At 39.4% G+C, this 14,503-nt stretch overlaps 1 protein-coding gene across 48 annotated transcripts in view; it reads left to right on the top strand.

Moving 5' to 3' along the window:
• Positions 1–14,503, top strand: part of PHF20 (PHD finger protein 20) — a 129,292-nt gene that overhangs the window by 49,672 nt on the left and 65,117 nt on the right. For 32 of the 48 annotated variants that reach the window (XR_015139086.1, XR_015139085.1, XM_086332075.1 and 29 more), the window contains 5 exons: positions 4,308–4,387; positions 7,275–7,659; positions 11,887–12,000; positions 13,076–13,264; positions 14,058–14,237. Coding sequence is in view for 46 of the 48 variants with exons in the window: in XM_086332075.1 (XP_086188201.1) it covers positions 4,308–4,387; positions 7,275–7,659; positions 11,887–12,000; positions 13,076–13,264; positions 14,058–14,237 (948 nt within the window). In the remaining 2 variants the exon portion in view is untranslated. Of the gene's footprint in view, positions 1–4,307; positions 4,388–7,097; positions 7,673–11,886; positions 12,001–13,075; positions 13,265–14,057; positions 14,238–14,503 lie in introns of all 48 variants that reach the window. The other 16 variants (XM_086332092.1, XM_086332084.1, XM_086332086.1 and 13 more) reach the window with 6 other exon arrangements.

Genomic DNA, 14,503 nt, shown 5'->3' with positions numbered 1-14,503 from the left:
TGCCTGCAGACACGAACCTGTCCCATCCCCCTGCCCACCTTTGAGGCACATCTGTGGGAACCTCAGGACTTTGAGAAACCATGTTTGAAAACTCCTTCCATGATATTATGGAATTCTATGACTCCTGAAGAATGAGTGGGATAGAAAAAGGGTCCTGAAGTCACAGTTATGGTAGATTTCAGGAGCAATGTAAATCTGTCCTTTCCAAAGTCACCTGTGTATCCCTCTTTCCTTGGTCCTGGAGAAGATGAGCTTGCTACCGGTCTCAAGTTTTGTTCTTATGTCCCTTCTGCTATTACTAACTTCTATAAGGTTGTCTGATATGCTGGATTCTTAACCTATAGAGAGCAAGGCCAGGAAGCTTGGTTTCATGTGGTAGAGACCAGAACTTCTTAAGGGAGCCTGAGGCAGGTCGCTTTTGTGTCACTAATGTTCTCATTTTGAATCCTATCATTTACGTGTGTTTTGTTAGTGTTGTTTGTGGCCGTGGGAGAGATCGTTGCCAGCCGCCCTTTGGAGGATTCCATGGGAAGATGTTCTTTTAGTTACACACGAAACCGTTAAAGTCGACTTGAAGCCTCTCTCCAGGTCGAGGCCACTGTTGTCTGCGGGATGTGTTTCCTCCGAGTTACTGAAGCCCAAGTTAGGCTGTGTGCATGATCAAGGGAGAAAGTTTCAAGGTGATCCCTTGTAGTTCTTTGAAAGTAAAAAGGGTCAGGGCTGGGATATTACTACCTAACAGCAGTGGTCCCCTAGGCCTTTGGCCATAGTTTGGGTCATTTCAGAGGGGCCAGTGGTGCTCTGGGTCTGAGGTTTGGAGTTGAGGCTGAGGGACTTGGGGAATAGGTATGTCGGGTTGGGAGAGAAGTCAGCAGACCGGCTTGGGTTCTGCCTCTAGCTCTGTTGTTCCTCTGAGGCCTCCATCTGAGCCTGCCGTCAGGAGTAAACTTCAAAATTGACCTCAAGTAGCTGAAAATCTTGGACTTTTGCATAGCACTGTTTAAGTTGTCCTGGCTATTTGAAATGCCTGTAGAAATGGAGAGTTTCCATTTTGATGTAACTGCTGCTGAGCTTTGTTGATTAAGATCACTGAAAGTATAGTCTTGGATGCCCCTGAACCGCAGTCCTTAGACTTACCAGAGCTTTGCTTTGAAAAGGGCCTGTTTAGAGTCCCACAGCGTTGCTTCTTTGTTTGCCAACACCCTCAACAGAGGCGGGAAGACAGGAACCCAGGCCTTGTTGTTAAGTACTCATCAGTAATTGCTGACCTGTGTTAGATAAAATCCTTATCATAGCCTGTCATCTCATTGCTTGCTTTAACCAACCAACTATATATCCTTGTATCTATCTTGTTTGCTAGCCGCTTTCATGTGTTGACAATACTTGTGACAAATAATCGCTTTTGTAATTACCAGGAGTAAAATCAGTAGGTAATGACTAATTGTTTACCACAGTAGTTCTCAGACTTCAACGTGCACCAGAATCACCTGAAGTCCTTATTAAAACACACATTTCTGTTTCGCGCTCCCAGAGTTGTTGTTCAGTATATCATGGGTAGGGCTGCCAACTTGCATTTCTGATAGGTTCACGGGGTTGTTGATGCTACAGGTCCGGGGAACCACACTTTGAGAAACACTGGAGTACAGTGAGTCAGGCGCTGTGTGAGAAACTGGTGTTAGATGTGGTCTCTATCCTTGGAGAGCCTGCCTTTGATTTGGCATCTGCCTTCTGTGTGAAGGCACCTGAGTGTGAGGCTCTGTAGACCAGGAACCAAATGAGTAAGAAGTTCAGAGGAGGGAGAAATCTCCAGAACCAGGGAAGTCAGGAAGGTTTTACAGGAATGTTGTGGTCTTTTGAGCTGAGCACTTAACAACGAGTGGCACATTCCAGGCAGGAAAACACTTTGATAAAGATGTGGAGGTGGAAATGTCCCAAGACAGTTTCAGTGGGTGGCAAGTAGCTAGTCGCTTTGAGTTGTTGGGTATTGTATGCTAGTAATTTGAAATAAAGTTTGGAAAATCACTGGGCTCATATTGCATTGGACTTTGAGATGCTGAAGAGGAAGGGTTTCAGTAGAGGTGGTAGCCATTCACAGGGCCCTGTTTAGGACTGGAGGGGAAGGGTGGGCGAGGTGGGGAGAGAGTGTAGAAGATGGAGGCAACCAGCCAGGTGACCTTAACTTCACTGTTGGCATTATTCTGCTCTCAGCCCTTTAGATTTATTTTTTCCCTTGCATGTTGAGTCGTAAATTAGTTCTGAAAACTAACCGTGTTTACCAGTGGAAAACCATTACATGATTACCAGTGGTTCATTGGTAATCTTGACAAGATTAACTATGACTTTTTTTTTTTTTTAAATAACTTCCTGGAACCAGCAAAGGAGAGAGATGAGTGGGTTCTAAAATGCAAAAATTTGAGAATGTTGGTTTGGGTGGAACTAATGAGAACTTTTGTAAGCTGAATGCCTTATTTGGACAGGATTATTTGGATAACCAGTTTCAAATTTTTAGCAGAGAGTGATTTTTGTTAGACTTAAAAAAAAAAAGAATAAAACTAACTGTAGCAGGCACTATTTAGTGCTTTAGCCTAGTCTCTGTTTTTAAACATAGTAACATGCAGGTAGTTCATATGGATTTTGAGATTATTATGACGTCTAAAAGCATATCTTTAGCAGATGGTCATATTTCTTTTAAAGTTTAAATATTACTATTTCTCAGCTCAGAAAATAAAGATTAAATAATAAGCAATAATTCACCAAGCAATAAGCCTGCATTTTCCTTACATCTCTTTTTTTAAAAAATGAAAGTATTGTTAATATAAAGTATTATATTGTTACAAGTGTACAATACAGTGATTCACAATTCTTAAAGGTTATACTCCACTTATAATTGTTATGAAGTATTGGCTATATTCCCTGTGTTGTATAGTATATCCTTGTACATTATCCATAATAATTTGTACTTCTTAATCCTCTACCCCTATCTTGCCCCTCCCTGTTTCCCTCTCCTCACTGGTAACTGCTAGTTTGTTCTCTGTATCTATGAATCTGTTTCTTTTTTTGTTATATTCACTAACTTGTATTTTTTAGATTCTGCTTGTAAGTGAGATCATATAATATTCATCTTTATCTGTCTGATTTATTTCACTTAGCACAATACCCTCCTTCAGGTCCATCCATGTTGCTGCAAATGGCAAAATTTCATTTTTTTTTGAATAGCCGAGTAGTGTTCCAGTGTGTATGTGTGTATCCATGTACACACGTATCCATCCATCATCTCTATCCGTCCATCTGTTGATGACACTTAGGTTGCTTCCATATCTTGGCAATTGTAAATAATGCTGCTGTGAACATTGGGGTGCATGTGTCTTTTTGAATTAATGCTTTTGTTTTTGTTTAGGATGTATTTCAAAGAGTGGAATTGCTGGGTTATATGGTAGTTCTATTTTTAGGTTTTTGAGAAACCTCCATACTGTTTTCCACAGTGGCTGCACCAATTTACATTCCCACTAAGAATATAACACAGTATGTCTTTCCATCTGTGTCATCTTCAGTTTCTTACATCAGTGTCTTATAGTTTTCCAAGTACAGGTCCTTTAGCTCCTTAAGTAGGTTTATTCCTGCTACTGCTGCTGCTAAGTCGCTTCAGTCGTGTCCAACTCTGTGCGACCCCAGAGACGGCAGCCCACCAGGTTCCCCCGTCCCTGGGAGTCTCCAGGCAAGAACACTGGAGTGGGTTGCCATTTCCTTCTCCAATGCAGGAAAATGAAAAGTGAAAGTGAAGTCGCTCAGTCGTGTCCGACTCTTTGTGACCCCATGGACTGCAGCCTACCAGGCTCCTCCATCCATGGGGTTTTCCAGGCAAAAGTACTGGAGTGGGGTGCCGTCGCCTTCTCCAAGGTTTATTCCTAGGACTTGTTTTTTCTGAAGCAACGATAAATGGGATTTCCCCTTAATTTGTCTTCCTGGTAGTTCATTGTAGGTGTTTGTTTACGTTCTTAATCATTTTACTGGTGTTTGCTCTTGGTCTAAATTCAGTGCAGGTTTTAAAAAGTTTAGTGTAGCACCATAAAAATGAAGTTTTTTGATGGATTTTGATCTGTGTAGGTAAACAAATCTATAATGATAAAGAGAAAAAAGGCAAACATATTACTATCTTGGACATAAGAAAGACCAATTGTGATTCTTAAACAACTTTTTAATTCCTGTAGGTTTATTATTGTGGTTGGAGCTCCTTTGTGTTTATGCTTTGAAAAGTTTTGTCGCTTTCATAAAACTACAAGTTAAAATCGTATCTTTTTGAATTTTAGGTACTTACACTGTGAAATTTTATGATGGAGTAGTTCAGACTGTCAAACATATTCATGTCAAAGCGTTTTCCAAAGATCAGGTGAGAAATGTGGTTTTATGCTTTTGTGGTATGCATAATGCTAATATTGTAGTTTTGTTTCTCAAAAATGCTATATTTGTTCATGATGGCAAACTCTTCCCTTCATCTGACATGATTTCTCCAGAAAGCAATATGCAAGTTTTCAGATACTACAAATGTTTCTCTCTCTCTGCCTTTTCCTTTTCATACAGTCTTCTTTTCTGAAGTGCCAATACTTAAGTACCATTACCTGTTAGGTCTTTTTTCCAAAATGCCTGGGGATTATTCTTTTCTCTCTCTCCTTGTGCCCTGCCCTCAGAGCTGTTTCCTCTCTTGGGGAACTTGCAGAGTGTTTGAGGAGATCTAGAGATGTTCTCCCCTCCTCATCTGCCTTTGCCTTTTAGCTCAGGACCATGGCCTGGTGGTGACGTGAATTTGTTAGTCACTTGTGCTGGATGTGCCTGGGTTGAAAAGTTTGTTTTCTGTTGTCCCTTTCACCATCCACGTCTAAGCACAGGTCCTGAGTTTTGACATTGTAAAGTGTTGCCTACTTTCTTTATGATTTTTTCCCCTTTTAGTTTATTTTGCATTTATGTCTTAATGAAATAGCTGAGGGGAAAGATTCTGATCGTTACCATTATTTATCTCTGTGGGTGGTTGATGTGGCAGTATTTGGTAATGCTGGAACCTGTTGTCTTATGATTAAATACTTTTACTTTAATAAATTCTTCTGTACATATTTAGCATTTTCAAAGCATCATGATGCATGATATTGTTAAAGATAGCCTCAAAAGTGTTTTTTGCCTTTTGCTGGTTTTCCTTTTCAAAAAATTGATAAAATTATAAAGCTTTAGCCCTGAAGATGTTTTCTTTTTGATCTTTTGCTTTTCAGGCATCTCAGGAACTACACAGCACTGTATACATTATTTTGGCCTTAAATTTGGCAGTTTTTGTGTTAAGTTTGTGGAATGAGTTAATTTAGACAGAGGACTGAAAAGCTGCAAGATTGTGTCTAGAATCTCCCAAAGTGGAAGGACAGGGCTCCAAATAACATTCAGCTGCTGTCTCTGGGTGATAGTACTCACAGGGCCTTGACTTGGAGATGGGCACCTCACCCTGTGTGGATTGTGGGTCTTCAGTCCTCAGTTCCCAGTTGCCTCTGAGTATCTCTTGTCATCTCAGACCTGGCAGGTAGTCAAGCACAGGCCCATGGCTCCTGTTTGTTTTCCTTTCCCAAGAGGACATAGTCTTTTGGATAAATGACTTCTCAGCGAGGCCACTTACAAAGCAAAACTTCTTAAAAAATATTTGTCAATTTTTAAAGCTTTTTTTCATATAGTAATTGTTTCTTCTTTTTTTTTTTTAATAGGCATTTACTGCTCTAAATGGTTTGATCATCTATATTTAAGGAACATTTATCTTTTTTTATACTTATAAAAATATATTTGCTGTAGAAAATTTAGAAAGCACAGAAAAGCACATTGAAAGTAAAAATTGTTTAATTCTGTCATCTAGATACAGTTGCTTGTAAGATTTTGATGTATAGCCTTCTGTATTTTTTAAAAAGATACTTATGTACATATGTATTTCTTTTCCCAATTTGAGTCATACATTACTGTTCTATAACTTGCTCTTTTAACAAAATAATGTTTTCCCAAGTTCCTAAGTCCTGTATGGGAATATAGCTTTTAATGGCTATGTAGTGTTTATAATATGTATATAACCCAACTTTGTGTAACCAGTTTCCTAGTGGTCATTTAAAGATATTTGTAAGTCTGGGTACACAAGTCTAATTATTTCATTAACAAATTTCATTTCTAGGAATTCATTCTAGTTCAAAAGTAGAATCGTAAGTCTTTTGACCCAAATTGCCAACCCCTCTTCGTGGTGGTTGCGATTTGTATTTCTGCCAGCAGTTACTAAGGAGGGCTTTGTTCTCAAACCTGGCTGCTTTTAGACAATTTAGAGGACTTGAAAAATAAAATTTCCTCCCAGGCTCTAACCACAAGGATTCTCCTTATTTATTATTTTTCCCCTTGGGACAAATTAAACTTTTACTCACTGCACATTGAGATACTCCTTCTTGCTCCTGGCAAAGCTCTGTGTGCCTAGTTTGTGCTCGGTGCTAGGGGTCCCATATGAACTTGATGTGGTGGCCTTTGCTCTTCTCTTGAGGTCTTGGAATGAAGATACATACACAAATAAACTTAATTGTAGTTTTAGAAACTCCGGAGCTTTCAGAGCTGGCTTTATTATGAGACAGTAGACAGTGTACTGGGAAACGAGATTTTAAAAGAAAGTAATTTAGGAGGAAAGTAACCAAAAAGTAGTACTTCTTCCTGATGCACAAAAACTCAGTAGCTCAGGAACATAGTAGGTCTGAGCACAGCCTTTACCCAGTAGAGGAAGCAAAGACAGTCTGTTTCTGAGTTGGACAGTCTTTACAGCTTTCCTGTTCAGCCACCAGTTATCAGTTTATTGGGTTCTTCTCTATACAGGACGTCAGGTTCTGAAAGACCCTGGGTCAGTGTAGTCACCCTTGGGATGACAACAGACAGGGCACGAAGGCATTGTCTTAGAACATCACTATCAAAAAGATTGCTTCCCAGAAGAGGTCCCTGGGGTAGTTGTCTGTCCCTTTAACTACTTTCCAGTGACTTGTTAATCATAAGGGAGATAGCATTGTCTCAGAAGGAATTCAATATGACTCTGTTATTTTCTTTAAACTTAGGACTGGTTCTCAAACCTCAGCATATGGATGGATATTTTCAGTGGTGCTTTCCATTATGTGACCTGAAATATATCCTCTTTTAATTTCTTTTATCTTCATAAGTTTACAAAGAACCACCTGATTTTATATTTGCAAGTAATCACAAAATGTGTTTCATCGCTATTTTGCTCATTTTAGAATATTGTGGGTAATGCTAGGCCTAAAGAAACAGAACACAAAAGTCTTCTATCATCTGATAAACGAGAAAAGTTTAAAGAACAGAGAAAACCCACAGCCATTGTGAAGAAAGACAAAGAGGACAAAGCCTTAAAGACAGAAAAGCGAGCCAAGCAGTCTGATAAAGAAGGAAAGTTAATCTGTGCTGAAAAGGGAAAAGCGTCAGAGAAGAGCCTTCCCAAGAACGAGAAGGAAGATAAGGAGAACATTTCAGAAAATGACAGAGAGTATTCTGGAGATGCTCAAGTGGATAAGAAACCTGAAAAAGACATTGTGAAGAGTCCACAGGAAAACTTGAGGGAGCCAAAAAGAAAGCGAGGCCGACCCCCTTCCATTGCTCCTACTGGTGAGTTTTCCAGGTGTGCACTGCAAGAGTGTTCTTTTTGTGGCTCTTTGTGGTTCTTTATAACTTTGTTATTTAACCCTTTGTTTCTGTGACTGACCTTGAGTCATCCTGTCACCTGAAAACAAGTCATGTCCGTGGAGCTGAATTTTATGGGAGGCATATATCCAGAGGAACATAAATTTGGGAAACATATTCTTGGCTGGGCTTCTGAGATGAAAGATAGCTCTTCACTAGATGCTTCAGCTTATATGATAAAACCTAGTAAGCTAAGGGCTTTTGCTTGTGCCAGTTCAAATGATTCACTTCAAATTAGCTTACCTAGAACCTGGAATCCGAAAATAGTGTTTTCATGAGCGACATGAAAGGGGAAAAAAGAGAGGTAAGTAGGTGTGGGCATCTTTGGAGGAGGTGGGAACAAAGAACACTGGACCTGGGAAGGGAGGGTTACATTTGAAACTGAGCTCTCTGCAGAGTGATTATGGATTGGTAATTTTCAGTCTAAATGAAAAGCTGAGATGGGTAATTGGTAGAGTCAAGGTTAGAGGATTTAGGGAAGAGTACACAATTATTTTAAAAAGTTGAAATTTGGAATTCTAGACTAGCCAAGAAAGAAACAAATCCTGAATTTCTTCCTAATCCAAACATTCCTTTGCTGGATTGAGTGGCGTGAAAAGCTCCCAGGATCTCTGTACGGAACACCGTCTGTGATTATGTGGCAGAGGCCTGCAGATATTCTTGGTTACGTGTACTTTACATAAAAACCGTGAATCCCTACCATTTTAAAGTGATACCTGTTTTTTTCCTTATAAGTCTGAATAGCTGCCAAAGATAGATGAAAAATATAAACTATGACATAAAATATATTTTCATCAAAACTGTAGAACTACAGTATGTATGGCTGAATCCCTTCTCTGTTCACCTCAAATATCACAGCATTGTCAATCAGCTAAATTTATTGTTGTTGTTTAGTCTCTACGTTGTGTCTGACTCTTTTGTGACCCCATGGACTGTAGCCCACCGGGCTCCTCTGTCTGTGGGATTTCCTAGGCATGAATACTAGAGTGGGTTGCCATTTCCTTCTCCAGGGAATCTTCCCGACTCAGGAATTGAACCCGTGTCTTCTACATTGCAAGTGACTTCTTTACCACTGAGCCACCTGGGAAAGCCCTAGTTGACTGTACCAGAATACAAAATAAGAAGTTATAAAAGCAACAAAAACCCAAAACAAAATATAAAAAACTGTGGAACTACAGCATCAACCCATTTGTTGTCCCCTTAATGATGCAGAATGCAAAGCCAGTCTTATCTGTCAATCCAGACAGCAACATCATATGTAATTTTTGTGGAAAAACTCTTATTTACTTCAAATAAATGTATTAGTGCTCATTCCCAGTAGGCAGCCTTCTTACATCTTAGTCCTAATTTTAAGGTATGAAATTGGACGATGGTTTGCTTTCTTCCCAGTTGAAATAAGGCGCTTCCCCTTTCAGTGGTTGTTTTCACTCTCAAAGAGCTCAGCATTGTACCTATGCCTAACTGGGGCCTGGACTTGCACTGTCCAGTATGGGAGCTGCTGGCCACTCGTGGTTACTGAGTGCTTGAAATGTGGCTATTCTGAATTGAGATGGGCCGTAACTCTGAAACACACACTGGAGGGAATTCCCTGGCTGCCCAGTGGTTAGGACTCCATGCTTTCACTGCCCAGAGTCTGGGTTCAGTCCCTTGTCTGGAAACTAAGATCCCACAAGCCACATGGCATTGCCAAATAAACAAAAAACAGAACCCACAAAACACACTCTGGATTTACTAAACCTCAGCAACAAAAAAAAACCCACCCACGAATGTAGAATATCTCAGTAGTTTAAAAATATTGATTACATATTGAAATGATATTTTTGGGTGTATTGGGTTAAATAAAATATGAATTAAATATTCATATTTAAGTATATAAATGTTTTTATATTTTTTATATTTACAGAATATTTTATATAAATATAAATTTAAAATATATTCAATATAATTCATCTATTTAATATAAATATGTAGCTATTTTATATATTTAACATAAATATAAAATATAAGTTTAAATTATTTTCACTTTTTTAACTTTTTCAAGTGACAACTGAAAATTTAAAATTATCTATGTGGCTTCCATTTGTGGCTCTCATATTTCTATTGGACAGCAGTGGTCTAACTTCACTGGCTTTCTCAGTAGGATTCCAAGAGAGAATTAAGCTCTAATGCCCAAGGCATCTGTGACCTGTAATGAATTGACTTCTGCCAATTGGTGGTGGTACTAGTTATAAACAACTCTTGGGAGAATTAAGAAAATAACCTTTGTTCTGTTTTCAAATGAGGAACCCCTGTTGAGAAGGTCTAGACATTTTAAACCTCTGGGCAGTGTACCGTGTTACGATGTGGGATGTAAATAAGCAGGCCTTTTTGTGTAAGTGGGAGGAGGGCACTTATTCAAGGAAAGGTAGACAGTGTGAACAGGCAGAAATCTGATGTGTCCTCACCATAGTTTAGGGAAGAGAGTGAGTATGTGGGACTTGAGTGTTCTGAAACAGATTCCCCTTTGGTTACTCTTACAGTGGGTTGTACTCTCTGGAAAGTGTGGACTGGGATACTTGCATTCCAGTCTGCAGACTGCTTCTCTGAAGCCACCTTACTTCACTCTGATTAAAAATGGGGCATTCAGTTTATTGCTTGTATTAAGTGTAGGATGTTACACCAGATAGGATCAAATTTAATAGAGAACTGGGGTTTTCCAAGCTTACTGTTAACACTTGCCTGAGCTGTTCCTCTCCAGTTAGGATCTCTGGAGCAGGATTTGGGAAAACTAATTATTAACAACCTTCCCAGATGATTCTTACTGTAAAAATAATTCAGTGTTGGGAAACATTGAGTTTCTGTGTGGTTAGCCCCGGTTTGTATATGGTATCAATGTGAAGGCTTGCCAGTATTTCATATACTTCAAATCCTCTTTAAAAATTGCTTGAAATAAGTCAGTTGACATGGTGGAGGCTTGAGCTCGCTAGATTATACAGACCTTACTGGAACCAGATCTGAGCTATTTAGGGAGGGTTGTTTGTATTTAATGTGGAATGTGTGTGATCTCTAAGTTCCCACCCTTGGAACGAAGTAATGTTGGCACATTGAGAAGCTTGAACACACAAAGAACCAAAGAGACCAGCATTCTCCTCAGGTTTGCCTCCTCAAAGCTCAGCCCTCTGTCCTTTGTACATTTGACATGGCAGATCTGAAGCTTCTGGTCTTAGATGAGTCTTCTCTCTCCCCCTCCTTCTTCCCCTCCCATTTCCTTCCCTCTTCCCTCTCTTCCTTCCCCTGGCTGCTGCTTTCTCTCATTTCAACCTTCATCAGACCCCCTAGCCCTACCTTTCCCTCAAGCTTTCCAATTTCTTTTGTTTTTTTCTTCTGCCTGCCTTTTGGATTCTTATCTTTCCTGATGGGAGAGAACTTCTTGTTAGGTTTAAAAAATAAAAAGTGAGTACCGTCTAAGGGTTTAGCTTCTGCACTGCTAAAATTATGTCAGTGCTGGATTTGCCAGTGTTAAGCAGCCTTGTCTGGAACATTGGCTATCAAATAGCATGGTCTCCTGAGATTTTTCTGGAATTGTTTTTAAGAGGTTGTAAATGTTGACATTCTCTTTGGTCCCTCAAAACTAGGACCAATGCCAAGCTGACCAGTTCAGCAAGTAGAGGTTGAAAATAATAATCAAGCTTTAGTCCCAGGGTACAACATTTTAAGGATTAGCCTGCATGGTGGATTTCCTGAGTATTGAATAAGCCAAATTTTGATGAGAAGATTTGATGGTTATAAAAATGACTTTACTGTTGCCTTTGTATACCCTCATATTTTAAAGGAGTCATATTAGGATATTTAGGAGTGGGTTTTAGGAGATCAGTATATGACTAGAGCTGGGTCGTAGGAAAGATCACAAAGATTCAGAGGTCAGTCTGCAGGATGTCAGCATTTCCTATAAGGAAGTAATCTCTCACCCATTTCACTTTTTACTCCTTTTGGCTTAAGTAAGAATGCCCTTTGAGGGTTTATTTATCATGCAATGATTTGTGTGTGTGTGTGTGTATATGTATACACACACACACACATATATGTTTTATTTGTATACAGCATGAGAATTGGTCAATAAAAAACTACATATCTTTTTTTGTGTGTGTGTGTGTGGTTTTATAATCATTATAGCTGTGGATTCAAACTCTCAAACTTTGCAACCAATAACATTGGAATTGAGAAGACGGAAAATATCAAAAGGAAATGAAGTCCCGTTAAAACGTCCTCGGCTTGACAAAAATTCATGTGAGTCTTCCGTTCGTGTATGTGTGGCTGGAACTTGACAACCGTTGGGTTAGCTCCCCTGTGTCCGTGTTGTCACCTGGGCCTTATAGACTCTAATGCTTGTTGATCACAGGGGCTAGTGTGAATGGGATGTGTTTGGATTTTGCTAGAGGGAAAATAAATCCCAAAGCACAAGCTATGTTAATGTTGAGTTCAGTAATGCCATTTCCATACCCAACTGATTTGGATTCCACTGGAAATTTAATGGCTTAGGAAGTGATGGATTTCCTGTGACGAGTGAAACTTTAAATATATATTTATTGATCTTACTCTAGCACAGGGAGCTATATTCAATATTTTAAAATAACCTAGTGTAGTGGAAGAGTCTGAAAAAGAGCATATGTATGTGCATGAACCTATATATTCATGCACACCTGAAACTATCACAACATTGTAAATCAACTATACTTCCATTTTAAAAAATGCTATTTATTGATTTTTTAAAAATACCCTCTTGGTTCCAGAAAGGACTTATGATGGCTCTAAGGCTCTGTAAACCTTATTGCCTTGGGGTGTTGTTAATACGTACATTTTTATGTTGGAAAGCCCCCAAATAGCACTTGTCAAGATTGGGATGTGACCTTGCCCACATATTTTCATATCACAAATCCTTAAATTAGGAAAATTATGTCCTGGCAGAAAGACTGTGCCTTTATTTAAAACTATAAGCCAGGATAAGGTATTTCCTTTCATCATTGATGCCAGAAGTCTGTTTAAGCCCTTATCAAGGCAGCCAGTCCAGAAATCTGTGTGTGCTAATTCACTTCAGTAGTGTCCGACTCTTTGTGACTCCATGGACTATAGCCCGCCAGTCTCCTCTGTCCATGGGATTCTCCAGGCAAGAATACTAGAGTGGGTTGCCATTTCCTCCTCCAGGGGATCTTCCCAACCTAGGTATCAAACCTGCGTCTCTTATGTCTCCTGCATTGGTAGGTGAGTTCTTTACCAATAACATCACGTGGGAAGCCCCAGAAATTTATAGTAGCAGAGTTATTTCTTCTGGTCTCTTGACTACAACTCTCTTAATGGTTTGTAGCCCAGGAAAAGTCAAAAAACTACTCGGAAAACACTGACAAAGACTTATCAAGGAGACGGTCTTCCAGGCTGTCCACTAATGGGACCCATGAAATTCTAGATCCTGACTTGGTTGTATCAGATTTGGTTGATACGGTTAATACTGATCCTTTGCAAAACACTTCATCCAATACCAAGGAATCAGAAGAAGGTGAGTAGAGTCTGTTCTAGAATGGTCTTGCCAACCTGCTGCCTGTCTTGGTGCTGCTGCTGCTAAGTCATGTCAGTCGTGTCCGACTCTGTGTGACTCCATAGATGGCAGCCCACCAGGCTCCTCTGTCCCTGGGATTCTCCAGGCAAGAACACTGGAGTGGGTTGCCATTTCCTTCTCCAATGGATGAAAGTGAAAAGTGAAAGTGAAGTCGCTCGGTTGTGTCCAACTCTTAGCAACCTCATGGACTGTAGCCTACCAGGCTCCTCCATCCATGGGATTTCCCAGGCAAGAGTACTGGAATGGGGTGCCATTGCCTTCTCCAGTGAGAACCTGTCTAAATCAGTCATTGTGTACTGCCTTACACAAGTTTTAGATTGTCTTGAAATCAAGATATTGATTTGGCTGCAGTATTTCTCATATTATTTTTCACTGAGGATTCACAGACAAACTTTTGTGTGCATTTGTGATTGATTTTGCTTATGTATGTGAATGTTGGGTTGGAGGTATAGTGCTAAAGAGCCTTGTTCTTCTGTCTTTCTGATGCCATCTTACTCTAGTGCGTCTGCCTTTTTGTTAATATTTCCAGTAGATCCTCCCTTCACTTTAGCTTCTTATTAGCCTTTTTCTTTGATATGCTTACAACCCTATGTGTGCTGGAACTTGTGAATGTATTCTGTGAAATGAATGGCTTCCTCTAAAAAGACCCTGACTTTATTAGTCTTTTGTGGGACTTTTGGTTCTCAGACTAAATACATGTATATGTTCCCCAATCTTTCTCTTTTTCTTCTAGGTCAGTTGAAATCTCCTTTGGAAGCTGGCCAGGTCTCATCTACAATAACTTGCCACTCCATTGGGGATGGATTGGGGCCTGCAGGCTTGGAGTTGAACTGCAAGTCAATGGGAGAAAACACTATGAAAACAGAACCGGCTTCTCCCCTTGCTGAATTACAAGAGATTTCTACTGTGGCAGGTTCATATTTAGAGTTAACATAATCTGCTTATAAAATATACTTCTGCTTCTGCTTTGATTGTGAACTAAAATGAACTTTCCTAATTTTTTTTTCACCCTTTATTAATAACAGTTTCTTATTTTGATGCTATATACTTAAAAATGCTACATGCTTGTGTGATATTGCTAATTTGTACTTCCTCTCTTTTCTTGATTTACTGAGGATTTATCAGTTTTGTAAATAATTTCAAAGAACTAACCTTTTGCTTTAGTTTTCTCTATTTAAA

Source organism: Bos grunniens, chromosome 13 (assembly GCF_055505025.1).
Source record: "Bos grunniens cultivar Pamir isolate PY7600 chromosome 13, Bosgru_T2T1.0, whole genome shotgun sequence".
Lineage (NCBI taxonomy): Eukaryota > Metazoa > Chordata > Mammalia > Artiodactyla > Bovidae > Bos > Bos grunniens.
Note: the sequence above shows the minus strand (reverse complement) of the source record. Positions and strands in the feature narration are given on the sequence as shown.